Here is a 27001-nt window from a genome sequence, read left to right on the forward strand (position 1 = left end):
GCCCGCCCGGCTGCCCGGCGGCGGGGGGGGGAGGGCGGCGCGTCCTTCCCCGCGCCCGGCGCGGCTCCCCCGCGCCCGGAAGAGCACAAAAGCGCCGAAGAAAGTGGGAGGAGGCGGCGGCGGGAGCGCTCCGTCCCCGGCTATCCCCGGGCACCGGCCCCGGCCATCCCCGGGTACCGGCCCCGCGCCGCCATCACCACCGGCCCCGGCCCCGGGCGGGGATTGTGCTGGAAATAGCCGCCTCCCTGGAGGTAAAGCCCTACTTACGTGTCAATCCTCGCCGCACGCTGAGCCCCGCACACGCGCGGGCAGGGCTCCATCGCGGGTGTATCTATTTACCTGCGGGCGGGGGTAGGACGGGGATGGGGATGGGAACAGGGACGCTCGCCCGGCGCCTCGCACCTCKCTGCYGCGGGGGGACACGCGTGGGAACCGYGTCCCACCRGGGTCCCGTGGCCGTCGGGGAGGGTGGGGACACGGGGACTCCCGGCCGCTCAGCTCGCAGAGCTTCTCCGCTCGGCCACCGCCTCCTAAACCGGGTCCGTCCCCCACCCCGGCACTCTCTTCYCGGTGCTGGGGGAAGAGCAAAGTGCCCTTTCACACCGCGTGGTATCGGGCACCGTCCCCTCCTCGCGTGGAAAAACAAACGCCTGCGAGCAAGTTCAGCTGCGGGGGAGGCAGGTGCGRGGCTCCAGGGTGGTGGTGGGAGTCATGCAGCCCGGTCCCCCTTGCCCCGCGTTCAGCACCTCCCCGCTGAACAGCAGGAACGGGGCAGCGGCTCCGGGAAGGGGTTTTGGGGCCGCCCCCTGCCCTGGCAGCTCCCCGCGCCTCGGGGCTGTGGGAATGCTCGGGGGGGTTCCCAGAAGAAGAGCTCTTAGAGAAGGGGGAGGGGGAGAAGGGGATGAGCTTCCCTTCCTCTTCCATTTGCCGTTTGCCGTTTTTATTAACTGTTTTGTCCATTTTCGGGAACTGTAACACATTATTCGGGGGTTGCCGGGTCCCGTAGAAATCAGGAGAAATCGCGGTAAATAAGGACGTGTAAATGACCTGACAAAGAGCGCCGGGGATGTTCTCTTTGGTGTGGGAATTGTACACACGAGTAGGCAGCACAGTCACAGCTCACCGCCGCCACAGCCCGCGTACACCCGTGTGCTGCGAGGCTTCTCGGGTCTTTGAAGCAATGACCACCACAATATTTGTGGCTGCAGTACCAATCTTTGACCCGGAGTGTTTTATCTTCCATTAGTAAGCCTTTCTCTGTGCTGAACTGGTTAAGTTAGGGTCAAATCTGGTTCAATACCTTCTTGGCATGCTCAGAGGGCTGGGTTTAAACAGTGGCTGAGACGGAGATGAGGCTGCCTTCCTGAGAGCTCGTCCCTGCGCGCCGCTGCCGTGGGTCACAGCCGAGGTGCTCTGCCCTGGCCAGGTTTGGCAGGTCTGGGGGCTGCCTGTGCCGGGCAGGTCGTGCACAACACCGGCGTGGCAGTGGAGCAGCTCCGGGGGCTGGCAGTCACGCGTTGCCTTTTGTTGATTCTAAAAACACGTTTGGTTCTAGTGGGAAGCTGAGCGTGGCTGTGTGCTGGGGAGGTTGCACGGCACACAGCCTCGGTTCCTGCTCCGCGGAAGGAAATCCCATCGGGATAGTAGGCTGTGGCGTGAAAGGACATGTTTTAAAATAAAAGGACTTAAAGAGAGAAAATAAACCGTCCTGAGACTCGGAGCTTGGAATATTAAACGTGAGGCACAGCATGTAAATGACTGGAGAGAGATTGCAAGGCAGTCCCCGAGAAACTGAGCCTGGCTGTAAAATAAGCAGGTTACCGATAGTCTTGCATATATTTACGAGGTTATAAGAGTAGCTTTCCCCCCGATGCCCGGCTCCAGCCTGTACTGTGGGAGGTTGTTCTCCAGGAAGGAGAGCTTGGGTGAAGAAACATTGTCTAGCAATTACAGCCTCGCAGTCCGGAGGGCTTGATTGGGTTCCTGGATCTGCCAGCAACTCATTGTGTTCTTGGACTAGCCAGGGTGGCTGTCAGTACCCGGGGTTTCCAGCTCTGTRGTAGGAGGAGTAGTTTTCTAACTCGGAGTGAAGTTGGGAAGCTGAGCGGACGCTTGCAGGCGCAGTGCTTGAAGATCGTGAATGGAAAGTGGGACAGAAATGTGGAGTGTGAGCCCTGCACATGTGAGTGTCTGCCTCTGCTGGGTAGAAAATATTGGCAGTGAATGTCTGTAGAGCAGCTGYGAATGTTGGACTGTAGATAAGGAGAGAAACAAGGATTTTGTTTTCCAAACCCTGAGCCGTGCCGGGAGCCCTGCTCCGATGTTTGGGTGTGCCCTGTGAGTGCAGCAGCAGGATCCCACTTCCCCTTGCAGAGAGGAGCTGTGCTGCCTGACCCTTGATCGCTCAGTCCCTTGAACATTGGAAACAAAGCAATGGGACTTTACTGCGGGGCGAGGAGATCTCTCCAGAGAGCTGGGAAAAGCAGGAAGGAGGAGGGCGGCAGCAGCAGTGCTGGGGTTCAGGGTTTGCCTGTGGGCTGGCTGCTTAGGGCGCCACTGGCACTTCAATCTGTGCCAYGAGTGGTGTGGAACTGGGGAAAAGGCAGCAGGTCCTGAGACAGGCACTGGTAATGGATTGCATTCTGTTTTCTAATGAAAGTTTCATTTGAAGTTTGTTTACAGGAAAGAAGAAATTAGCAGAGAGAATTCTCCTGAGAACCCAGAGAGGAAAAAGAATGAGCTGCCTGACTTGCAAGCCAAAAGAGGGTGGAAGGGTAGATTAGATTTACCGTATTGCTCCGAGTTGTGGCTGTTGCTGCTGTTGGGAAACGCTTCCTTGTTGGGCTGGATGGGGAGCCCACTGCAACGCTCAGCRTTCAGCCAGGTTACTGGCATCCAGGGAAATTCCCAACTCCCACCCAGCCAGGAATTTTGATCCTGCTCTGGTGTCCTGTGCTTTGAGGCTGGATGTGTGCTGTGCTGTGCTGCTGTCCCTCTGCTCCAGCCCACTGACACAGGACTGCTCCTGAGCTGTGGCTGGGYAGCCAGTGCTCTGGATGCTGCTGCTGCTGGGGCCTCCTGTCCCTGGGATTGTCCTTGGTATGAGGAGCCAGTGCCAGCAGTTCATGGGCGCCATTTGGAGGTCACGACGCTCAGCTTTTGGTCTCTGAGGGGTGTCCTCAGAWGGGGCTTTGCTGGTGGCCTCTGGTGTCCCAACCAGCAATGATGAACGCAACCAAGGGGCAGTACAGGATGCCAGAGCTGGCCAGAGCCACGCTTGAGGCTGGGGCTTTTCTTTCTTCGGGGAAGAAGCACAAGGGTGTGAGGAGCTCCTGAGGCACCATGGTGTTGGCAGAGCYGGGTGCCCATACCCAGCAGGCAGTGGATGCTCTCTCCACTGTTCCCACTGCTGGCTTTGACCATTCCCCACTGCCAGGAAAGGTTCAYGTGCTGTCACCTGCACAGTTGGCTTTTCATTCCCTTGGGATGGGCTGTGCAGTGGGAGCTGTGAGATACTGGGAAGTTTGTCCTGTTGACATTTTGGCCAAGGGTGTTAGTGCTGGAAAGCAAACTGCTCTGGCTGAAAAGCAGGGGKTGACTTTCTGCTGATGGCTGGATCCTGGACTGGTGAACGTGCGACAGCCTTGTTTAACTTGAGTCATTTATAGCTTATCAGTTTCTGGTTTGATAGCCAGAGTATTTCTAATAATAGGCGAATGTTAYTGCGCCTCGAGAGAATTGTACACATTTATAAAGCACTTTACATCGCATGTGCATGCGAGGCATCCTTCGTGTCACTGCTTCTCCCCCATGCGTGACTGCACGGAGAATGTGATGCCTCCTGGGTTGTGGTTTGGGTGCTGAGGCTTGGTGTCCTCCTCAGCTGAGCCTGAGCAACCTGAAAACATCGTGGGTCACTCCCAKGGCTCCTCCTCCTCCTCACCGGACAGGTGAGAGACTGTGGGCAGCAAGGACCTTGGCATTTGCATTTGTCTCTTAAGCCTGACAGTAATCTTGAGTAAGCCCTGTGAAGAAGGCCAGATATTAGGGTGGCTGCCTCCCTGCAAATGCTTACAATAAAGAGACTATTTATAGTTTGCAACAGGGAGACCTTTGCAGTTCTGTTCCTGTACGTACAAGATGGAGTTTCTGGAGAGGCAGGATTTCTTTTTGGCTGGTGTGGCAGCGGAGCTGTGCTGAGCCAGGGTCACCGTGCCTGTCCCTGCCTTCTGCCCCCCTGCTCAGCTTCACCTGGGCTGCATGGGGACACCTGGCAGTTCTGGGGTCGGGGTGTCCCTGTGGGGGGCRTTCATGGGGCAGCAGAGCCCTGTCTGTCTGTCCATCAGTCCGTCCCTTGGTGCGTGCAGGGTTTCACAAGCTGTAAATTCCAGGAAACTCCCCGGGAGGCACATGGAGGGAGCGGGCTGGGGGCGGCGCGAGCCATGAGCCAGCAGATGTGTCTGCAGGGACGAAGAGCTGGGAGGAAAAGCACAAACCTGTCTTTAAAGACATTTGTTTGTTCACAATAAAAACTATCAGCCAGCGGCAGCCAGACAGGGCTATTTTTATGAGGCGCAGGCATAGGTTGGAGGGGTGCTGCCAATTACTTCTTACACGGAAAGGGAGCGGGGATTGTATTTTATCTCAGGACCAGGGGGAGGGAAAAAAAAAATAAGAGCAGAGAGGTTTACAAGCCTTTGAAATGTTTCAATCAAAGGAAATCAGAGTTGAAAGCGGTTCTGGAAACATTTTTGGTGTTCCCCTGCATCCCAGGGCTGTCTGTGCCCCTGGCTTTGGGAGGGGAGCAGGGAGAGGAAGGCAGATAAAGGGATCACCAGCAGAACCGTGTCCATACGGGAACACGTATCTGCTTCCTCCCAAGCTTCGCTGGGAAGAGTTCAGCCTGGGGAGGTCCCGCAGCCCCTCCTCTCATTCAGGATCTCAGTGCTGCCTTTATGATGATGGTTTTGAAATCCTGTGGCTGACCTTTCCGGCGCTGGAAGCGATCCAAGGGCTGTGTCTCAAAGTACTGTAAAGGTTAGTGAGAAGGGAGAGAGCAAGAGAGAAAATGTCCTTTCAGCTGCAGAAGTGGGAGAGAGGAATGTCATCTATGCCATCGTTGGGGAGCAGGCRGCTGGCTGGGGTCCCTGGCATGAGCTGGGGTGTCCTTGCCTCGCTGGGGACCTCACTCCCCCAAGGTGTGTGCTGTCAWTTTTGATCAGGGTAAAGAGGTAATATCCCTCTGGAGAGGTGTGGAAGAACCTCCTCTGCAGCATCAGGCAGTGCAGGTCTTTGGGGATCCATACCTGTATCCAGATATRCCCCAGAAGCTGCTCCTGTCGCTGCCATTCCTCTGGTGATTCCTCTTGTAGCAGATGATTTGATCTCAGAAAAGTCCAGGTTGTTTTATGGAGCCGTTTCTTGCCYGTCCTCAGCTCCCCCACTCCGCTGCCTCGCCAGGAGCACGCTGGGGTGGATGGAGATTAAAGGGTAAACTCCAGGGCTCAGCCATCCGCTCCTACAGGATGTGAGCTCTTTCTAATTGTCCTCAATTAGAGACAGTGCCATTGCTCAGGCAAGTCTTCAGGCAGGAAGCAGAGCCCTGGTCCCCGCTGGGGCAGCCACCTCGCCCTGCCCTGCGCAGGGAAGGGCTGAGCGCTGTGGCCTTGGGAAGCCCAAGGGGCCAGCAAGGCTTCTCAGGGCGGGGAACAGGAGCTGCACACCCAATTGTTTTTAGGAAGGAGTGCGGTGAGGAGATGTTAAAGCCAGAGAAAAGGGGAAAGGAAATAGCTCCATGAGTTAACCCTTTCCTGCTTGCCTCCAGGATGAGACGTCGGTGAGCAGCGAGGACTTTGATATGAACGACTCCACATGGATCTCAGCTGACCAGCACCTGAACTCCAGCCTGAGCCCCAGCCAGGACGAGAGCATGCGCAGCCCGCAGAACCTGCACGGCCATGAGGACGGTGAGTGCCCCGGCGGGCGGGAAGCGCACCGCGCCTCTGCCACAGGATGTTTTTGTGACTTATTAAACATTAACCAGTCCTTTCTGATCAGATGTCCCACCTGTGGGATGGATTTCGTATCAGCTCAGTGCCAGCTTCCAGTCCTTCCCATTTAGCCTCTGGGCTCCTGCTCAGCCAGGGCCCTGTCCAGCTCAGAGCTGATGGCCCCAGCTCCTCCAGAAAGAAGTCACTAAATCCCCTTCTAAGGGGTAGACTCAGTTCCCCAAATCCCCTTCCCAGGTGATAAGGAGAGCACTGTTAGTTCTGAACACAGGGAGGATGCCAAGGCTCTGCAGCACAGTCGCAGATTTCTGTGCTTGGAAAGCTGCACCTTTGACAGGTCTTGCATCCCCCGGGCTAGAAATTGTGAATAATCCACAGCAGCCACAGCGATGTTGTGCAGGGTGAATGTGGGTGTCTCYTCCCTCGGGGCAGGCGGTTGGAGGGGCTGAAAGCAGCACACATGGGCTGGGTGGGAGGGAGAGTTTTGTGAGGAGAGGTGGTGTGTTGCGTCTGTGAAACGTGCAAGTTTAAAATAAAAGAGCAAGTAAATAAGTGGTGGAAGTACGAGTTCAGGTCAGAGTTCGTCGCCGTGATGCTTGGGAGGATTTGGTGGGTGGACTGTTACCGGCTTTTGCTCAAAAAGTTGAATCCCTCATTGTCCCAGCTTGGCTGCTGCTGGGAGTGCAGGAAGGGAGCAGAGCAACTGAGGGACAACTCRGGCTGGGTTGGTCCTGCTTTAAGAAAGGGAACTGGAAAACCACCCCCGAGGAAAGAAAAGGCTTTTGTGCTGGCAGGTYTCCCTGGGGTGGCGTTTAGCTGGTTGTGTGGCCAGTGGCAGGGATGGTAGAGACAGCAGCGACAGCAGGGACACTGATCYCTTCAGTCCAGTGAGTTGTGGTGCTTCAGTTTCCATTGCAAATCTGCAGTTTTGGGAAATAGCTGGTTTTCCCTAGCCAGCCCCAGCCCCGCAGCCAGACAGCCYTGGTGAGGATGTGAAACCTCTGCATCCCGCTGGCGAGATGGGCACAGGCACTTCTGCTTGCCCAGGGCCCCAGGGGGGCTGTGTCACAGCAGCAGGAAGGGCATTTTAGTGATGACACAGCTGCTCCCATCTGAAGCTTTTGGCTCTTTGGGACTAGGGTGCAGCTTCCACCCCAACAAGCCCAGCCTCTCATCCCTGCAAGGTCTCTCTGTACCCCCTGAACTTTGCCATTCTCCCATTGGGACATTTCAGGCTTGTGACTTACCTCTCACCACTGAATTCCCAAGTCTCATTTACAATCTAAAATGACACAGTTTTGATCCCTTTGCTGAACACTATTATTCAACAGGACAGTAATTTAATAAGGGACTCAGGTATTTAGGCAAATCAAGATGTTCTCACTAAATCTAAATCTTCCCTCTCTGCGCCCTCTTAGGAATCACTTCCAATTTTTCATGCCCTGTGGTTTTCCTTCAGAAGCAGGTGTCCTCTTTGGGGCTCTTCTTGGCTTCTTTAATTTCTTCTGTAAGGTTCAGTGATGAGAAATAAAGCAGAAATAGTCCCATAGGAATGCAAGTGTCCCTGGCGTCAGCATCGGCTGAACTTTGGTGGATCAGAAGTGATGGTGTCAAAAAAATAAGCAAGCCAATCTCAGGGTTACAAATGAGACAATACACAAAAAGCCAGGAAATGGGATTTTCACCAGGCTGTCATACTTCAGGAGCATTTTAGGGACAGAGAAGAGTTTTTGTCCCTGTGGTGAATGTCCGTGATCTGTATCAGAACTTTAAATACAGACTGATTCTGCCTCATRTCATTCCCTGTGCCAAACCAGCTCCTCCACCCAGGTCTGGAGCACACATGAGAGTGGGAAGGGAAGGAGGAGAATGGAGCAACCCAGGAGGGCAGAGGGTGACTGAAGGAGAGGAGCACAGAGCAGAAAAGGAGCATGGAGCAGAGGAGTGTGTTGTGAGAGGAAAAGCAGATTACTGCTGTGGAGAAGGGAAGGAGCACAATCAAAGTGTTGACCACTCTTCAGTTTCCTCTTCTCTCAACCTATGAAAGCTCTTTTTTTTTTTGGAAACAGCTGTGTTTTCCGGGTTCACACGARCTTGTTAGGGCTGTGCAAAAAATGTGAGTAACCAGGAGCTGTGGAGCCTCCTTGGAGCCCAGCTGGCCAAGCTGCCTGCRCAGTGTGCCCGCCCTGGGGCAGCCCAAGTACTTCCCAGCTGGAAGTTCATCCACATCTCCTGTGCTCAGTTGTCCCCTGTGTCCTGCAGGAGTCCTGCAGAGCTCCAGCYGGTGCTGCAGTGAGCCCCACACATCCCCTGCAGCCAGGCTGGACTCAGCTCCTGGCATCCTGGCACTGCAGAGGGATCTGGTTGCACACCACGTCCTTCAGTTGGGAGCTTGTTCAGGGCTGGATATTCTCTGCTTCAGGAAAACCTTTAGAGTTACTAAATTGCTCYTGCCTGCTGCTGTCTGACGGGTGGGATGGTTGGACTGTGTCTTCAGTGAAAGGCTTGCTAAAGTATAAAGTTTTAATGAAGAGTTGCCTAGTAGGAGAGCAGTATCGTCTGACASGCTCGTTAAAAAAGTCTTGTTTAAAGGACCAAAGCACAAGCTCCAGGTCTTTCCAAGGCCTGGGAGTGGCACGTGTCCTCCTATGGCATAGAACAAGAGTGGTTTGAAATCCAGAGAGGCAGGAGAGCAGGGAATTGTCATCCCATCCTTTGATAAACAGGAACCTGCTAAGTCTTCAGAGGCCTAAAAAGCAGCTGGGATGAAAGCCAGCGCCTTCTTTGCCCTGGGTGCCCAGAAGCCTTGGCTCAGTATCAGCCCAGTGTCAGCCCTGCAACTGCAGGGAGAGCAAAACACACCTAAAGATTTTGGTGTGTCAGGGACAGAGCCGAGGCTCCTGCTGGCTCAGCGGGCACACGGTGGGACGCAGCAACGCTGAACCACACACAGCTCCTTCCATTTTCCTTTGTTACTCATCCTGAGGGCCCCAGCACGGAAAACGTGAAGCTCCYGGCAACATCCCTCCCCAGTCGGATGTTGCTCACAGCGTACGTGCCCGCAGGAAGCCGCCAGCTGCCCAAAGCGACAGCAAAATCAACACAAACTCYGCTGCTGAAGCGGAGCTATTGTGCCGGACATCCTGGAGGGACACATCTGTGGGAGCCAGCACACACTGGGAGCAAAGGGACCCTGAATGCTGCTCCATCCCGCTCTCTGTGCCCGTCACCATTCCTGGAGGCATCCCATGCCTAGTCCCAGCTGAGCACAGGCCCCAGGCCCTGGTGCTTTGTTGCTGTGGCAGTTTGAGCTGGACTCTGTCCATCTTCAGARCCTGTCTGCTTCCACAGGTGAGCACTGGCCTACAAACCTCCCAGTTTGGTCTGGTGTGTGGGGTGTGCCATCACAGGGGTGCTGGGGTGTTCCCAGCGTGCTGTGACTTGCTGGCAAGTGCAGTGCCCTTGAAAGTAAAGCAGGAGTCAGACCCCAAACCTCAGTGTGTGACATGGCAAAGTGCTTCAAGTCATACAGAGGAGCTTCTGTCTTGCCCACTAATAGGATTCATCTTGCCTTGTCCCTGTTTGTACATCCTGCTCCACTGTCCAGGAGCCCACGGGTAGGGCTTGCTGCTCCCCAGCCTCTTTTGAAGAGCAGGAAAAGCTCCTGGGTGTAAGATGTGCTTACCCTGTATGGGGGCCGTGGGGTTGCTTCATGACACCATGTTGGGCTGATCCCCTTGCCCTGAGATCCCCACGTGCCGTCCTCGCTTGACTGGCAGCGTCCCCGCTGAGTGCGTTCTGCCCGGAGCAGCAGTGGCTAATCCAGACCTTGGAGAAAGGACTTTCTTAACCTACTTAACTGTGCAGGCACACACTTCTTGGGGGCATCCCTTGAGGCAGCTGGCTGGGGCGGCTTCTGGGTGTCRGGGACGTTCCTCAGGAGTGCTACAAGGAGGGGCCTCAAGGACATGTGGGCAAGCATTATTTCCAGTTGCTGTCCCAGGGGTTTGTAGGACATGTCACTCCTCAGGACACTGCCCTGGGGTGTCAGGGACAGTATAGAGCCACCCCCAGTCTCTTGCTGGTGTGGCACCTGTCCCATAGCTCTGGGTCACACTGCTCTYGTTGATGGGATGCCCATGATGTGCTGCCCATCACCAGCTCCTCTGARCCGCCAGCCTAGCAGAGCTTTCTGGGGTAGGAGCAGCCTCTCACCAAGTGTTAACCAAAAGCCAGGCTCCATCCCCAAGGCAGCCATGATGTCCCACTCCACAGCTGCACCTCTGGCAGCTGGCACCCGACCATGGGGCGATGGTACCCACCTTGCTGTGCCTTCTCACAGTCACTGCTGCAGCATTGGATGTCACGCAGCTCCCAGGGCTGTCCTCAGTCAGCCCAACCCTGCTCCAGGTGAACACAAACACACTTTGTAAGCCACAGGGAGAGCCCAGCAGACCATGGGCAGCTGTCTGAGGGCTGCCCATGGAGTCTGATAGCTGCGTAGTRCAGGAGGTGGCCTGTGAGCCCCRAGACACTTCCTTAGCCCAGGCTGCRAARTCCCTACTGTTTTTAGGKCTTCTTGCACCAGTGTTGGATTTTGGCCCCCTGAAGCCCAAACTCTAAACAAGACCAGGACCAGCAGCCAGATCTTACTATAGCTGGGCATGACCTTAACTTATTTTCCTTAGGGATATATTTCTGGTTTCCCCAGGGTGTCCCCACGCCATGCTTGCTCTGCATCAGGAGTCTACAAACACGTCCCTGCCTCGCCTCAGCGACCCGGGCTGGTGACTCCATTGCCACCACCTCTTCCAGGGGCACATCTGCTCCTCCCGAGCAAAGGCYCTGTGATAAACACCCTCCTTTCGGTGTCCTTTGAAGGTTGTCMTTCCCTGCTGCCAGGCTGAGGGGTGAGACCGTGGTGGCTTTCCCAGCCTGGTACACTGAGCTCTCGTGGCTGGTGCATGGAGCAGAGTTTTAGGCATCTCTTCCTTGATCTGGAGCAGAGAGGATCACCAGACTATGGACAGCCAGCATCCCCTGTGCCTCTACTTTCCTCCCCAAACTGAGGGGTGAGTGGGGACAGCAGGGTGAGCCCCACAGTGCYTGGGGACAGTCCCTAAAGGATTGAAGGTGCACAGAAGGGTCTCTCTGGTGGTATGCCTGTGCTGGAGGCACCAGCTCAGCATGAATCCGGCCCAAACCCACCAAACCCGTTTGTTTGGCATGGGGAGAGGCAGTGCCCCGGCAGCATGGGGCCACRGCATGTCCCCTCCCTGCGGCAGGATCCGGGTGGCTGCCAGCAGCAGTGGCACAAGGAGAGGCTTGGTCTGTGCCACCTCCTTCCTCACCGTGAGCAAGGGCCAGCTCCTGGATCCTTGGGCTGCGAGGTGGCTGGAGGAGCGGCAGTGGGAGGGAAGGGACAGTGGYTGGGAGAAGGGAAAACTGAGGCACAGAGAGTGTTTGTGACAAGGCTGCACTGTGCAGTGGGAGCTGACGAGCTTTGGTGCATGGGAAAATGTCCGGCACGGGGCTGGCGCGGTGAGATCCCAGTGCTGGAGGGAGCTGCTCCCTGGGGCTGGGCAGTGGAGCCGGGGGGAGACGGCACCGGGGGGCACCTTTCATGGCAAGGGACAGGGAGGCGGCCGCACAGCACTGCCTTGTCCGGCCAAGCTCTCCCTGCAGACGCGCATTGTGTCCGGCCGTGCCAGATGTCTGGCTCGTCAAGRGCTCTGGTCGAGGCAGGGACCCAGGGAGGGAGTGTGGAGGGTGGACACTTTGTCTGGGACATAACGAGGTTTGCGTTAGCGAAGGAAGACAGGAAATAGAGCGTCTTAACTGGAACCTGGCCARCCCCAGTGCACTGCGGCCCTCAGCCACGTTGCTTTTTTCTTTCTTATGCATCTTGGAGGCAAACGCTGGGCAGGACCTGGAGAAAATGGGCTCCGTGCTCTGACTGCGTGAGCGGTGCAGGCCAGGGCCTCTGCTGGCACTCACCACCCGGTCGTGGGTGTGGGAGCCCTGCAGTGCCGCTCACTTGCCCCTAATGAGTGTGGCACTAACACCCAGCAGTGGCCCCCCCACGGGGCCCCCATTCCCACTCAGTCTCTCTAATTTGTATTAAGTATCCCTTCCTCGCAGGCTTTCCTCCTCCCCTCCTTCCCCCTTCTCGTCTCTTTTGTGAGTGAATAATTTATGGCACTTTTCATCTTCCTGGCTGTTGTTCCAGGCGGGCGGCKGTGGGATGCTCTGTGCCCTCCTGACGGCCGCTCCCAGGCTGGGTGTGCAGCTCCATCCTGTTCCGGTGCCATKGCAGGCTGGAAATGGGACAGACCCACCCGGGAGCCACGGGGAGACTCAGGTGTGGCAGAACTGCTGCCGTCACCCAGGGAGGCAAAACAGGCAGAGCCACGGTGGGTGGATCTGTGACTGTCCGTGGGTCACCAAGGGTCACTGGTGGGACACGGCRTGGCTGTGACACCCACGACTGCACAGGCAGGTGGGCAGCAGCCCAGGGAGGGCCACCCCAAGGCCAGCCAGGGGTGCCACAGCAGTGGGATGTGGGCAGAGCCGGGCGGACCCTGGCCCACTGCACGGTGCGGGGCCGCGGAGAGGTTTCCGTGGGTCGCTGGCTCTTACATAAGCTCATTGTTTCCTGAGTCAAAAGAGGTTTTGTCTCCGCTCTGGAGATGTGACAGGAGGAGGAACAATTTGCCCCATTCATCTTTAACTCTGCTCTGGAGAGCGGTGCGGTGGCCTGCGCCGGCGGAGACGTTAAACCCAACCACTTCCCCGCCGTAAAATCTCCCGGGGAGCAGGTGTTGGAAATCGCCCCTTCCCCTCCTGATCTCCTCAAATCCAGCGCCACAGAAATCAAGGATAATCCAGCAGCCTCTTCAAAATGAAAAYGCTGAGCCCTGATTAATTCATTTAATAAGTGACTGATCCCCTCCTCCCCCAGCACTACGGCCCAAGAAGCCATTTTGCTTCTTGCTCTCCTGGGCTGACGCCGTGGAGGTGCCGGGGCTGCAGGGGAAGCGTGAGGCTGGACCCCACATCCACCTTGCCACCTCATTCCACGTCTTGTCGTGCTCTGGCCACTGCAGAGRGGCCRAAGAGGGCAGCACTCCATGGACCTSAGGGCCAGCRGCCTCTRTTGGGCTCTCCAGCCTCACCAACCACATGGTGCCAGGGTTTGCTCCACCTCCATCCAGCCCATGGAGCCCCAGCTCGAGGGGATTAAACAGGAGAACGAAATAGTCCCGTTTTCCAACCGAAAGATCAAACCGGTTAGAAGTGACATTGTTTTTGCAGTTCCATCTGCTTCAATTAGGGCACGGGGGTGGAGCAGGGGGGCTCCCAATTATCCTCATTAGAGGGGCTCCTCGTGCAGCCAAGCTCCAGCCGCGAGCAGGGAGCTCACCAGGCTCGTGCTGGTTGATAATGAATATATTCATGGCTGCACAGCCTGGCCTTGCTCGCCTGCTGCTGCCGGAGCCCTGCTCCTGACAAGTGCTTTGGGCACTGCTGGGACCTCTCCAAGCTCCCAGAGCTTGGTGGGTTTTACCAAAATGGAGCGTGGTCAACACAGYCCCACCACTGCTCAGAGTCCTGACAGAGCTGCCAAAGCAATGCAGGAGCCTAAGCCTGGTCCCAGCACCCAAGGGAGCTCTTGCTCCCTCTTCCCCGGGTCCTGCTTTGCTCTGGGGTGCCCCAGCTCCTCTCAGGAATTGCTGTGGGCTGGAGATATCCCAGTGAAGCAGCACCATACCCATCCCTGTCCCCATCCCTGTGCCCATCCCCGTCCCCATCCCCATCCCTGTCCCCATCCCTGTGCCCATCCCTGTCCCCTCCATCCCAACAAGGAGACTGTTGCTCCCTCCTGAGCTCATCTGCATTTTCAAGCTTGCTGAGGCCATTCCCGCTCTGACCCAAGGACTCACCAGTCTGAATTTGTGGCCATTTCTCTACTCACAATACTGAGATTAACCCACCACTTCGTGTGTGGAGCTCCTGGGAGAGTGTAACACGAAAAAATACAGAAATAAGAAAATATGTGTAGCTCATGGGTTTAAAAACCTCATTGTTTACGTACATCTATCTTCGGTATAAGCTAAATTGTTCTTTTAGTAGGTGCTGGTCACTGATATTAGATTCCCATTTCATTTTCTTACCCACCTGGCAGGTTCCTAGAGACATCGTCTTCTTTGTTTGCAATATTTTTTGCCTGTAGCAAACCCAGGGTTCGTAAATGCAGCAGCATCGGGTGAAAACCTGACATGCAGCTGCTGCTGCGTGTGTTTTGTGCAACACAAAAGAAAACCTGAGACATGGAGAAATCGGGGTGGTCTGGGCATCCCCCCCAGGATCCTGCCTGGTGTCAGCAGCCAGTGCAGGGCTGTCACTGCCTACAGGGATGGGGGCCAGAGTTGGGGGCTGTGAGGAGGCTGGGGGTAGATGGGCAAGGGCAGAATGGGGTGCTCAGGGTGGAATGGGGATACTTAAGGCAGATTGGGGATGTCCAGGATACACTGGGGATGCTCAGAGCGGGTTGAGGATGCTCTCATCCCTGCAGGGGTGCCCAGAGGAGGTTGGAGATGCCCAGGACAGGTTTGGGGGTGTCTTGGAYGAGTTGGGAGTGCTCAGGGCACCTGCACATTCTTCTCCTGGGTGATGCCTCTCTTGGTGCCCTTGCCTGGCAGGGGTTTTGTGCCGTGGTGGGTCCCCAGGCCTGCTGGTGCGGGTAGCCACGCCAGGGGCTGTCGAGGAGCTGGGGGAGGAGGTCCCTGCCATCGTCCTGGTCACGGCGCCGATTGGCCCCGCGCTGTTGCTGTGGCTGTGCCCGGGCTGATGGCGGGGCCTGGCCTGCAGCTCGTGCCTCCGTGCAYGGGAATAATTCTCCTTAATCCTTCCAAGAGGCATTGCTGGATGAGACTGGAGCCTCCCTCTGGGAGCCCCATCTCCCCTGGCGCAGAGAACAGAGCTGGGGGAGGGACGGCCGCCATCCTGGGCAGGGAGACCTCTGTGCCCCCGGCCACCTGCCCGCTCCTGCTGCGGCCACAGCCAAGCCAGCATTGCTCCTGCACCCGTGTGAGGGACAGCAAAACATCAGGGACTCAGCACCAGAGCAGTGCCCTGGGATGGGAGGRGCATGGGGGCAGGAGGTGGCAGTGCCCCCAACATCCTGCCCCTCCAGATGCTGCAGGAGCTTGTGGACGTGCCATGCCCACTGCAGCCCCACCATTGCAACACTGGGATGGGAGACCAGAGCTCGTTTTGGGGAGGTGGCTTGGAGGGTGCCGCTGAATMAATGCTGGCTGCTGAGCCCCTCTGGAGCCCCGCGCTCCCTGGCACACAGAGCTGGGACCAAGGGCTTTTGCCAGGAGCCAGCCCCGTGGTGGGGAGGGTGACGCCTGCCACCGGCCCAGAGCACCCGGCACATAAACACCACCCCGGGGATTAGGTCAGCTCTGGTCATCGCTCAGACGAGTAAGTGGATCAGCRCAAGGGAAAGGAGGGGGAGGGAGCTCTGCTGAGCAGGGAGCTCCAGTGGGGACCTTTTAATTTAGGGGCTCATGGGGCCAGGAGCTGCCTTGGCGCAGGCGCGAGGCTGGACAGCGAGCATTGGCGCCCGTGGCGGGGTGGCTGGAGACACGCGGCGGCAGCCCCGGCCGGCCCCACACTCGGCTTGGACGCCCAAGTGTCCTCAAGTGTGTTTATTTTAAGGGATACAAAGTCCTGGGCTGCCACAGGGTCACGGCAGCACTCGCCCAGCCTCGCAGGAAAGTTTCCCGCAGGTGCTGGCAGGGGGAGGAGGAGGAGGAGGGTGGGTGGCAGCAGCCGGGCATCGTCCCGCCGCCCTGCGCCCGCACACCTTTGGACCTGGCTCCCGAGTGCCAGGAGCCATCAGCACAGGGCCTCGGCCGCCCCACAGCCCCGGCCCATTGTCCCGCGGTGGCCAGGCCAGGCGCGGGGACGGCCATCTGCTCGTCGCTGCCGACAGCTTCTTTGTTCACCGCCCGGCGCACGCTGGCGCAGGAAGCGGCTCCCACGTGCTTCGCCCTTTCCCTCTCGTGGAGGCACCTAATGAAATAAAGGATTTACTGCAGCGAGGGGGAGGGAAGGGAACAGGCTGAGCAGTTTGAAATGTCGTGCCTGGCCTCAGGGCTGGGCTCCCTGGCCAGGTGCAGGCAGGGTGGGTGCAGGCGGTGCCGGGCTCTGTGCTGCTGCTGGGCTGTTCTTTGGGAKCCGCCATGGTGGGAGCAGGCACAGGCAGGGGGATGTGCCAGGGCCTGGGCTGTGAATGCAAGCAAGATCTGTGTGCTGGGTGTGCGTGGCACCACCATTGCCAGGGCCCTGACCTGTTTGTGTGGTGGGGAAAGGCCATGTTTGTGCTGTGGGGATGGCTCTGGGGTCATMTTGGTGTGGAAACTGGGAACAGGAGTGTCCATGTAGGGTGTAGGTCACTTGRGCTTTGAGTGAGATGGGAAGGACATCGTGCAGCTCCTGTCCCCTCCCTGCWGCAGCCTGCCAAGGAGAAGCCTTGCTCAGTGGTGTGCCAGCTGTGGGAAGAATTCCTAATGCTGCTTCCAAGCACCACGGATTCAGGATTTTCCCTTGTGTCATCCCCGTGGCCCAGCACTCTGTGGAGCTGCATGTCCCTGAACCACCAGTGCTGGAACTCATCAGTTCCCACCGCACCCAGCCCCAAACTGGGCCAGGAGGACGGCAGGGGACCTGGCAGGGAGAGGCAGTGCCCCTTTCTCCTCCCTGCAATGCAAACAGAAACCGAAAAGGACCAAATTCCAAAGTTCTTATTCAAGCCCCGGCCCTATGGCCGAGGGCGGAGGCACCGGGACTGTCACCTGCAGAGGGATGGGTGGTTCGGGCATGGGGCACGGCGGCACCTGGTGTGCTTTGAGGGATCAAGGAGTGGGTCCCTGTGACAATGGCCTTGCAGCCATGGACAGCACCGTCTGTGCWTCCATCTGCTGCATCCCAGGGCCCAAAGCTCAGCAGTGCCAGCCTGGCTCCCAGTGGCACCTCAGCCACCAAGTCAGCCCAGAGCAGCCTCGGGAAGGTGGTCTTAGGGTGCCACTGGGGTGACCACGCGCCCTTCCTTGCAGATGACTCCTCGTCAGAGAGCTGCAGCGGGAATGGCTCCTCCACCCTGAACCCCTCCACCTCCAGCAGCACGCAGGGCGACAGCGCCTTCCCCGAAATGAACGGCAATGGCACCGCAGCCCCCATGGACTTCACGGCCTCCGCCGATGACCAGCCCATCAACCTCTGCGACAAGCTCACACCTGCCCACGTCACCCCTTCCTACCAGTCTGACAGCTGCAGTGCCGACGGGCTGCGCAGCAGGGTCAAGTACGCGGTGAAGACCACGGCAGAGGTACGGCCTGGGATGGTCTGGGACAGCCAGGGACGTCCTCCACACCCCACCTGCCCCAGAGCTGGGTGCTGCAGTGAGCTCAGTTCACCCCTGACCATGTGAGGAACAGCCCATCCCTGCTGGGTCAGGCAGTGTTTCCCACAGGATCATGGYTCCACCAGCCAGAGCTGCCATTGAGCCATCAGGCCATCACAGGCTTGCTGAGGCCACCATGTTCCACCCAAGCAGGCAGGAAATGAGGCTCAGAGGAGCCAGGCCGTGGGTTCATGTCCTCGGGTGCAGGGGCCATTCAGGAGAGGGGACAAATGCAGTGAGATGAGGAGGAAGGGCAGGTGCATGAGGTGAGAGCCGCTGGTGCTAACCCCTGTCTCCTCTCAGTCCCCCCCGTACAGCTCTGGCAGCTACGACTCCATCAAGACAGAGGTGAGCGGCTGCCCTGAGGACCTGACTGTCGGCAGGGCCCCCACGGCCGACGAAGATGACGATGACCACGATGACCATGAAGACAACGATAAGATTAATGACTCGGAGGGGATGGACCCGGAGAGGCTAAAGGCCTTCAATGTAAGGAGAGCTCCACGGGGAGGGTGGGCCCGCCTGCCTCCYGTCTCGGGGTTCTCACCACCCATCTTTTGCTTTGCAGATGTTCGTGCGCCTTTTTGTGGACGAGAACCTGGACCGCATGGTTCCCATTTCCAAGCAGCCCAAGGAGAAGATCCAGGCCATCATCGAGTCCTGCAGCCGGCAGTTCCCCGAGTTCCAGGAGCGGGCGCGCAAGCGCATCCGCACCTACCTCAAGTCCTGCCGCCGCATGAAGAAGAACGGCATGGAGATGGTGAGTGGCCRCCCCAGCGCCCTGCCCCTCGTCCCTGTGCCCAGGACAGTGCATCCCTGAGCATCCTTTCTGCTTGTGTCCCTGCAGACCAGGCCCACGCCGCCTCACCTGACCTCGGCCATGGCAGAGAACATCCTGGCCGCCGCCTGCGAGAGTGAAACGCGAAAAGCAGCCAAGAGGATGCGGCTGGAGATCTACCAGACCTCCCAGGTACGGTGCTGGCAGTTGGAGGTGGGTGAGGGATGGAACTAGCAGTATCCTTCAGTGGGGTGTGGGAAAGGAGAGGCATTTCTGAASAATTTAGAAATGCATTTTCAAATATCTTCCTAAAAGGCAGAGGGGCTGCGGAACAGAGCTTCCGTGGTGTGTCCTGAGATTCAGGCCAGTGGGGATGGAAATGGTGGTGTGGACTGGCCACACTGCAGCCGCAGAAGACCGGGCATCTCTGCACCATCCATCCATCCCTGGCTGCAGAGGGGAGCCAGGCTCCTCACTCCTCACACAGTAAATCTGTRTTTCTCCTGTGCAGGATGAACCGATCGCGCTAGACAAGCAGCACTCCAGAGACTCCACAGCCATCACCCACTCCTCCTACTCACTGCCAGCTTCATCTTACTCCCAAGACCCGGTCTACATCAATGGAAGCCTGAACTACAGTTACCGTGGCTACGGGTCCCTGGGGGGCAGCCTGCAGCCCCCCGCCTCCCTCCAGACAGGCAACCACAGTAACGGTGAGTGGCTGTGCTGGGGCAGCCCTCCCTGCCATCCCCTCTGCCCCCTGCCTGGGCAGAGCACCAGGGGCTCCTGACATCCCCTGCTGTGGGGTCACTCAGCTCAGTGRAGGAGGCAGGGGCTGCTCCTGTAGCTCCCACGAAGCCAAGTCATGGCAGCACCTCTCACACCGCTGCACAGAGCTGCTCCAAAATCCCCTTTTGTCCCCTTGGCTGACAGAGACCTCCTCCTGGCAGCTCAGCTCACCTCATCAGCAGGTGGTTAATTGTTGAACTGCACTTGGAAGGACTTGGTTTGGGTGGCACTGGTGGAGGGAAGGAGTGTCACTTAAACAAAAAGGAGAATCTGTGCTAGATTATCTGTTAATTATTAACAGGGGCGGGCGCCTATCGCTGCCCTGATCTGCTGCTGGTATGAGCCGTTCCGCTCTCGGGGACAGGGGCAGGGTGGGGGGCACAGCCGGGTCCTGCTGCAGCTCGGGAGGGCTCTGAGGGGCTGGAGACTGCCTGGGAAAACAGGTCTGATGCTGCTGGGCAGGAAGGCAGAAGGAGAGCATAGGCAGAGCTTGAAGTCAGGAGCAAGTGAACAGAGCAGAGTATCCTGAGCCTGAGCAGGGCACACAGGAAAGCTCCGAGGTACCTGAGCCTGGGGCAAGAGCTATGGGATGAGACCAAGTGTCCCCTCTGGCTCTGCCCTGCAGCAGTGGTGGCAGGAGGGGCTGGATCCCTTGGCAATCCTTGTCCAGTCCTTCCACAATCTCCGGTTGCCATCGCCTGTCCTGGTGCGCTCTGGGCTCCTGCCCCAGCCCACCCCGACGGGAGCCAGGATTTGGAAGGATGTGATTTCCGGAGGCCTGAGAGATGCCTGTCTGGGATTAACTCTTATCATCCCTTCCTAATGCTTCTTAACCCTGAATAAAGATCCCGTCCCGGCCTCCAGCTGCTGAGACCTAATCCTCACAGCAATGGTTCCTCCCAGAGCAGCACAGACACCCGGCCCCCCACTGCCAGGCACCCTTCTCAGCTCCTCTGTGTGAGACAGGGAACAAACAGGGAGCACCCAGCAGCACCTCCGCTTCTTTCTCTCTAGTGGATTTTTAACCTTGTTTTGCAGTTCTCTGTTTCCCCAGTCCTTTGGAGGGAAGAGCTCTCTGCAAGGAGTTGTGTCTTCTCCTCCCTCTGAGCAGAGGCCCACAGGGCTTTGCTGCCCAGAAGTGTCTTYCCCCTCCATCCCCCACCCCAGGCAATTCTTGCTCAAGCCCACATCTCTGCTCCCAGCTCCTTCCCCCTTGCTAAGGCCGGGAAACCGGCTCAGGCTCAGTTTACTGCTGCCTTTTCTGTCCAGTGAAATTGCTTTCGCATGAGAGCCTCCTCCTCTTTCTTCTCCTCCTCCTTCTCCTCCTCCTCCCCCGCTTTGAAGCTCGGTTCTCCTGGCATGGAGCACTTCTGCTGGTGCTGCTCCTCCCGCAGCTCCAGCATTGCTTTCCTTGGATGTTTTCCATTCCACGCGGGGTGATGAGCTCCCCTCCCTGCCCCCATCACCAGTGGCACCCACCCAGASCTGGGGGCAGCTGGACTCTCCCATCCTGATTTGCAAACAGGCACACTGTTTGGTCCCTGCTTGGTGTCCCTGGTGTCCCATGGCTGTGTCAGGCCACCCAGCAGGGGTTCAGCCATCCCAAAGCTTTTCTCCGGCATCACCAATTGCTCCATCTGCCTGTAGCACTTCAGCTCACAGCTCCGGGATTAGTTCAGTGTCTTTCCTTCCCTCCAGGCTGCAGCCTCACCAGCCTCCTCTTCCTGACTGTTATGAGATCTCTTGTACATCTCTTGGCTCTTCTCATTTCTAGTTGATTGTGTGGTTCTTGTACCTTGTTCAGATTTTCCTGTGGGATGTTACTCCCCATATGTAGCGGGGAAAACCAGAACTTGGAAGGTGATTTTGATGGGGCAGGTGCTCTCAGGAGCTGTCTTAGCTCCTGGCAGACCCTCCCTTCACAGAGCTGTGAGCCGGGCTGCAGGATGGGATTTTTGTCGTGTTGGCTCTGAGRCCTCTTTATAMAATCACAGAATTGTTTGGGTTGGAAGGGACCTTAAAGGTAACCTCATTCCAACCCCCTTCCACAGGCAGGGACACTTTCTACTAGATCAGATTGCTCCAAGCCCTSTGCAACCTGGCCTTGAACACTTCCAGGGATGGGGCAGCCACAGTTTTTCTGGGCARCCCGTGCCAGGGCCTCACCAGGGAACAATTTCTTCSCARTGTCCCATCTAATCCTGCCCTCTGAGGTTGAAGCCATTCCCCCTTTGTCCTGTCAYTCCAGGCYCTKGTCCCCAGTCCCTCTCCAGCWCTYTTGGAGCCTCTTTAGGCACTACAAAGGGCTCTAAGGTCACCCCACAGCCTTCTCCAGGTTGAACACTTTCAATTCCCTCAGCCTGTGCCCATAGCAGGGGGGCTCCAGCCCTTGGAGCATCTCTGTGGGCTCCTGTGGACCTGCGTTGCTGTTGCAGAGACAGTGACTGGCTGCTCTGATGTCTGTGGGAGCGGGAGCCCCTCGTGCTGCCTGGGCACTGTGGGCACCTTCTAGGGGGTGCAGGGGTCCGGAATCACACCAGGGTGAGCATGGGCAAAGCTGCTRTGCCTGAGCTTCCCTCTCACTTTTCCTTGGCAGGTCCAACCGATCTCAGCATGAAAGGTGGGGCCTCCAGCACAGCCCCCTCCAACAGCACCAGCCGGGGCATGCAGGCGGCGCAGCTCAGCCCCACGGAGATCAGCGCCGTGCGGCAGCTCATCGCCGGRTACCGGGAGTCGGCGGCGTTCCTGCTCCGCTCTGCAGACGAACTGGAAAACCTCATTTTACAGCAGAACTGACTCCCCGTGTCTGCATCGCTCCTYGGTCGAGAAGACAATTTATACCTGCTAGAGAGAGGCTCCTGGCGGTGTCCTGCTCAGGACCACCATCGTCCTCACGCCACGTGGCGGGCACATGTAGTTTTAGAAGGTGGGATCCTAAAGACCTGTTTTCTTTTACACTCCAAGCACCTGGGACTTCAGGCACAAGGACACGTTTTGGAACCATACCAACACCCGTGCCTCCGGCCGACCAGAAGCCAACCCTGCAGCTTGGAARGATGTGGGACTTTGAAGGGCAGAAGGGAGCCTGGGGAGGTTTGGGGCTGCAGATGTATTTAGAATAACCTTTGTGGACCCAAATGTTAGATTCCCATCCCCGGATAATTTCCAAGTCTTAGGTGAGCTGAATCACATATTTATTGAGAAATGGACCCTCCTCTCCCCTTAGTAATTTATTTTTCTGAAAATGGATTCTTTTGCGTTTGTACAGATTGCCAGTTTTTTGTCTGTCTGATCAGAAGGAATTTATTCCTGTGAAATAACACATTCCATATCACTACACTACTAATTTGCAGGCAGCTCTGCCTGTTTCTCTGGTGAACCYTTATCCCACAGGGAGCAAGTTTGCCATCCAGCCCTTGACATCGAGTCTGCTCAGCCTCCAGTGAGCGTAGGTGGGAGCTGAACAGCAGCGCAAGCGTCCTGCTTAGGCCTTTGTTCTAAGGGGTCCCGTAGCAGCAGTGGGGTCTGAACCTCCCACAGAGACTCGGCAAGCTCAGCAGAACTCYGGCTGGAAGGACATCTCGCACTCATTAAAGTCATGGCAGATAAGGAAGGAAGGAAGGAAGGAGATACCTGAGAAACACTGTCTTGCGGTCACCATCCGTACTCTACCTCACACTCCATTGTGGGCTTCTTCCAGGACCGGCCGTGCTGGTCCTGGGGGCCRGCGAGTGTCGCAGACACGGGGATCGTGCCCAGGAGGCTGGAACCTCCGGCTGGGGTCCTGCTGCACCCGGCCGTGCTGTCGCTCCGTCCGCAGCCAGCCCCGGGGAATGAACCTCCCGGGACCCACAGGGGTGTGAGGCAGGGCAGGGTCACCCCAAAGGTGAGCTGGAGTGGTGACCCCCCGCTCCTGTGGGAGAGACGGGCAGCATTGAGCAGCAGAACTGACAGTCCTCTCCGGGGCCCAGGATCCTTCCCCCTCCCTGCTCACAGTCCTGGAACAAGCCCACAGTTCCCAAAGTGTGGAAGAACCGTAGTCCGATGACCATTCTGCCCTATTTCCACCCTCCCCCCAACGATGCACTTCGTTTTGCTCAGTGCAATACCTACTGCCAGTGCTGCTAACCCAGGGACCTCGCTCCGGCCAGGGGTGCTGTGCCCAGCCCAGCAATGCAAYGTGCTCTGGAGCTGTGCAGAGACCGGCGGGGGTCCCACTGCTCCCCGCCCCCTGCAGTCCCCCCAGCTTGGCTGGAGTCCACACCATGAGATAGAAATTCGATAAGTGTAAAGCTGTTTTGTAGGTAGAAACTTTCTCGGTTTGGAGCCAGCTTTTTTTCTTATTTTTTGGCCACTCAGAGCCAGCGRCCAGGGGCTGCTGCTCCGGGGGCCAACGCTGGTGGCACAGGCTTGAGCAGCCGCTGGTCCAGCCAGGAGCGGGCCCGGTCAGTTCCCCTGTACCCTCTGTACCCCATGATACTCCACACACTGGAAGAGAAGCAAAACTTTACCCTGCTCTTAGGCTCGGAACAGAAAAAGCTGCTGGCACCTGAGGCCAGGTGTTCCTGGCCCYGCAGCAGAAGGGATCAACCGTTGCATTGACTGTTTTCCCCCAAACCTTAAACTTCCCRTAGCATTTGGAGAAAAGGGACCCAGCCCCTGGCCATGCGGTGCAGCTGAGGGGTCAGTGCAGAGACGAGGTGGTGGCTCTTAGACCTGAGCTGATGCTGGAACAGGAGCATCGTGGCCACATCTGTCCCCTCCTGCCCACCCAGCGGAGTGTGAGGAGGGGGCCCCGGGGACGCCACCCCCAGCCAGGGCTCAGACTTAACGCTTTCCCCAGCACTTCACGAGCCTGCTTSGTTTGTCCACTGCATCCTCCCATACTTGGAATTTATGTAAATATTTATTTTTGTGTGAATACCATGAAGTAACAAACCTTTGACAAAACCTGTAACCGCAGCCATTTGTGAAAGTCTTACCGTTCAGGCAGGAGAGGCAGAGACAATCGCTGTCCCGGGATTCTCCCTCTCCACGGTCTCCCACCCACGCCGKTGCCTCCCTCCTCGGCAGAGGCAGCGGAACCTTTAGCCATAACTTTGCCATCAGTTTGTACTGAAACAGAGGTAAYCCGGGGGCACATGGACAGACCACCAACAGCCACACTTGGGCTAAGTTTTTTTTTTTATCCGAGTCATTCCTGATCACCTCTGAACCTGTCTCGGCACACGTGGAAGTTCAGGAGCTCTCACACGTGGTCAAACTGCTGTAGAGGACACCGAGGCTGCGTCGTGAAGGAGGGTGCCCAACACCACCCTGTCCCAGCACCTGTTCAWAACCTGCAGCTGAATGGTACAGACTCAGATTCCCAAAGCCCTGGTGACAGCCACATCTGGGACAAGTTATGAAAACAAACGGGATTGACTCCGAATTTCTGTCAGGGATTTTTTTTTTTTTTTAAATTTTTTTTTTTTTTTTTTTTTTTTGTGAGCCACAGCATTCTGGTTCCTTTGGCATGAGCTCCACAGACACCTCCATGCTCTGCAGCTGCTCCGTGCTCCACCGTGGCTCCCTGTGCTCCAGGACTGTTCACAGCCACATTCCTGCGCTCTCACTGGGCAGGACGGGGTCAGGAATTGCTAGTCCGGGTTCTCAACAAGAAGKAACGAGCAGGAGCAGAATACACCGGCTTTCCAGATATCTGAGAAGTGGAAGGAGAATGCTGGGTTAGCAAATGGTCTGGATGGTCTTGGGTTTGGTTAAAAAAAGTTGATCACTGGTCAAAAAATGAGATTTTTTTTTTTTTTTTCTTTTTAAATTTAATTTTATTTCAACACACCCATCCTGCCCTGGATGTGCGGTTCCCATGACGCTGTTTCTCTATGGGAGAGCGTTCCCGGGGTTGTGAGCAGATGTAACTTGTACCTCCCCGATCCCAAGGGCCACTTCCCTCCTGGAGYGGCCGTCGGATTTAGTACCAGTTCATGAAAAAAAAAAATGCTGCTTTGAACTCAGAGGGTTAATATACTTTTGATTTGTAATTTTTTGTAAAACTTTTTACAAGGTAGCATAGTATTTCACCAGACACCAACTACAATCCGTCCATGGTCTGATTTTTATATAATTTAGTGGTGCTTTAGAAACTTTTGTTCGGTTGTTTCGGAGCTGCACAGCTCAGTTCTTCGCCTGTATCTACCTAAGACCAATGTGAACCTTTGTATTTTTGCTCCTAATTTTGGACTCAGTGAAAGTGTACTGTTTACATGTACAGAACTCCCGACCCCGTGTGTTCTGCCAGACCTGCTGTTGAAGAGGAAGCTGCCCCTCACCCAGTTCGTCTGCTTAACCCAGCCACAGCCTCACCCACCCACCGACACGCACCCGCCCCGAGGGACACCCTATCAAACCCAGACACCCTTTAAGCAATTTTGGGTTTTGCACAAGCTGTTGTATTTTTTTTTCCCCTCCAGTAGTTGTACGGATCAGCTGAGCTCAAATGGAGAGCCGATCCGGAGCTCTGAAGCGCCAGAGCTGCTGCCTCCCCATCCTCCTCCTCCTCCTCCCGGTGGGCAGGAGGGCRGCGCTGCCTGCAGGGTCCAGCTGATGTAGGGGGGCAGTGGAGGGAGCAGGGGGAAAACACTCCTGAGCAGAATTTGGAATACTTTAGGGAAGGGGGTGAGCTCACCCGAGCCGGCCGCTGGCTTGGRGTGGAGGGTGGGAGCGTGGGAGGCTCCCAACGAGGCAGAAGAGGCTCTTTGGGAAGCTSGTGCTTTCCCAAGGGCTCAGATAGAAAGCGTATGGCACTTAATCCAGCTTTTAAGGTGACACTTTATTGCTTAATCAATTGATTCCTTTGGAAATGATATTTTTGCAGATAGGCACCTATGCAACTTCATGTGGCTCTTAAGCAGATGAGCACTTCCTCCTCAACGAGCTTGATAAGAGTTATTTGTGTTATATACTGTGGATTTTTCCAGTAAATGTGGCTTAATATTTTAATTCTTAGAATGTGTGTCTATTATATATGTGATGCAACTTAATTCTGTTCTGTTTGTGGAATGATTAGCACAGGCCAACTCCCTGTCCCCTCACTTAACAAAGACCAATGAGCTGTTAATCGAGCTGTTATCTCCATGGTATTACTTGCTAAATGCACTGATTTCATAAGTATGTGGAATCCTTTTTTTTTTTTTTTCTTTTGAATCTGTATATCATATATAAGACTGAATCTACTTAATAAACACTGTATAACAAAAAGGGCTTTCTCTTCCACTGTCGAGCCCCGCTGGGTGCTGCTGGCCCCAGGGCTGCCCCTCGCCCCAGCCCCTGTGCAAGACATCGGTGCCACCAGTCACCAGAGCGGGATCTAAATTTAGCTGTTAAAAGGAAGAGAAAAAAACGCCAAACCATCTCTCAGTCCTGTTGACATATGCTGTGCTTTCCATTCCGTAACAGACAGCGTGGGTACCAGAGAGAGCAGTGGCAGCACTCACAAAGGGGGCAAGGCACCAGTTTTATGCTTAACTTATATTTTGACAAAATTAATTTTGTGAAGTGTCTGGATTTGTGAGAAAAAAAAAAAAAAGGAAAAAAAAAAGTTTTCATTGAAGTTTGTGCAAAGTTCTCCCTCATGGAAAATACTGATTTTTCGTTATCAGCTTTATTCACTAAGTATAATAAACCTTTGCATCCATAAATGTTCCTCTTCAAGCGCTGTATAGATACCATCTCCTGGTTGGATCACCTGGAGACCCAGAGGGTCGGAGGGTTTGCATTTCCATGGAAATGCGGCTGCTCAGGGGTGTGGGGTGCCAGCTGGGCGGGCAGGGGCACTGCCCCTTCCCGGGATTTGCTGCGGCTCTAACGGGAGTGAGGACAGAGGGACCCACCTGGATGTTTGTGCTTGTAAACGATCACCTGGGACAGCCCATCCCAAATGGAGCACCCGTGGAA

The 27001-nt window shown here is 56.4% G+C and overlaps 1 protein-coding gene across 1 annotated transcript; it reads left to right on the top strand.

The window, feature by feature from the left end:
* The first annotated feature begins 16 nt into the window (after window positions 1-16).
* On the top strand, window positions 17-26755 carry NOL4L (nucleolar protein 4 like). Its single transcript, XM_057366008.1, has 8 exons — window positions 17-251; window positions 5825-5966; window positions 17135-17406; window positions 17785-17970; window positions 18050-18241; window positions 18329-18451; window positions 18771-18972; window positions 21645-26755. The coding sequence occupies exons 2-8, from the start codon at window positions 5858-5860 to the stop codon at window positions 21842-21844; spliced, it is 1284 nt and encodes a 427-aa protein (XP_057221991.1). The 5' UTR covers window positions 17-251; window positions 5825-5857; the 3' UTR covers window positions 21845-26755.
* The last annotated feature ends 246 nt before the right edge of the window (window positions 26756-27001 follow it).

Source organism: Malurus melanocephalus, unplaced genomic scaffold (genome assembly GCF_030028575.1).
Source record: "Malurus melanocephalus ecotype Western Australia unplaced genomic scaffold, MMel_1.1 scaffold_59, whole genome shotgun sequence".
NCBI lineage: Eukaryota > Metazoa > Chordata > Aves > Passeriformes > Maluridae > Malurus > Malurus melanocephalus.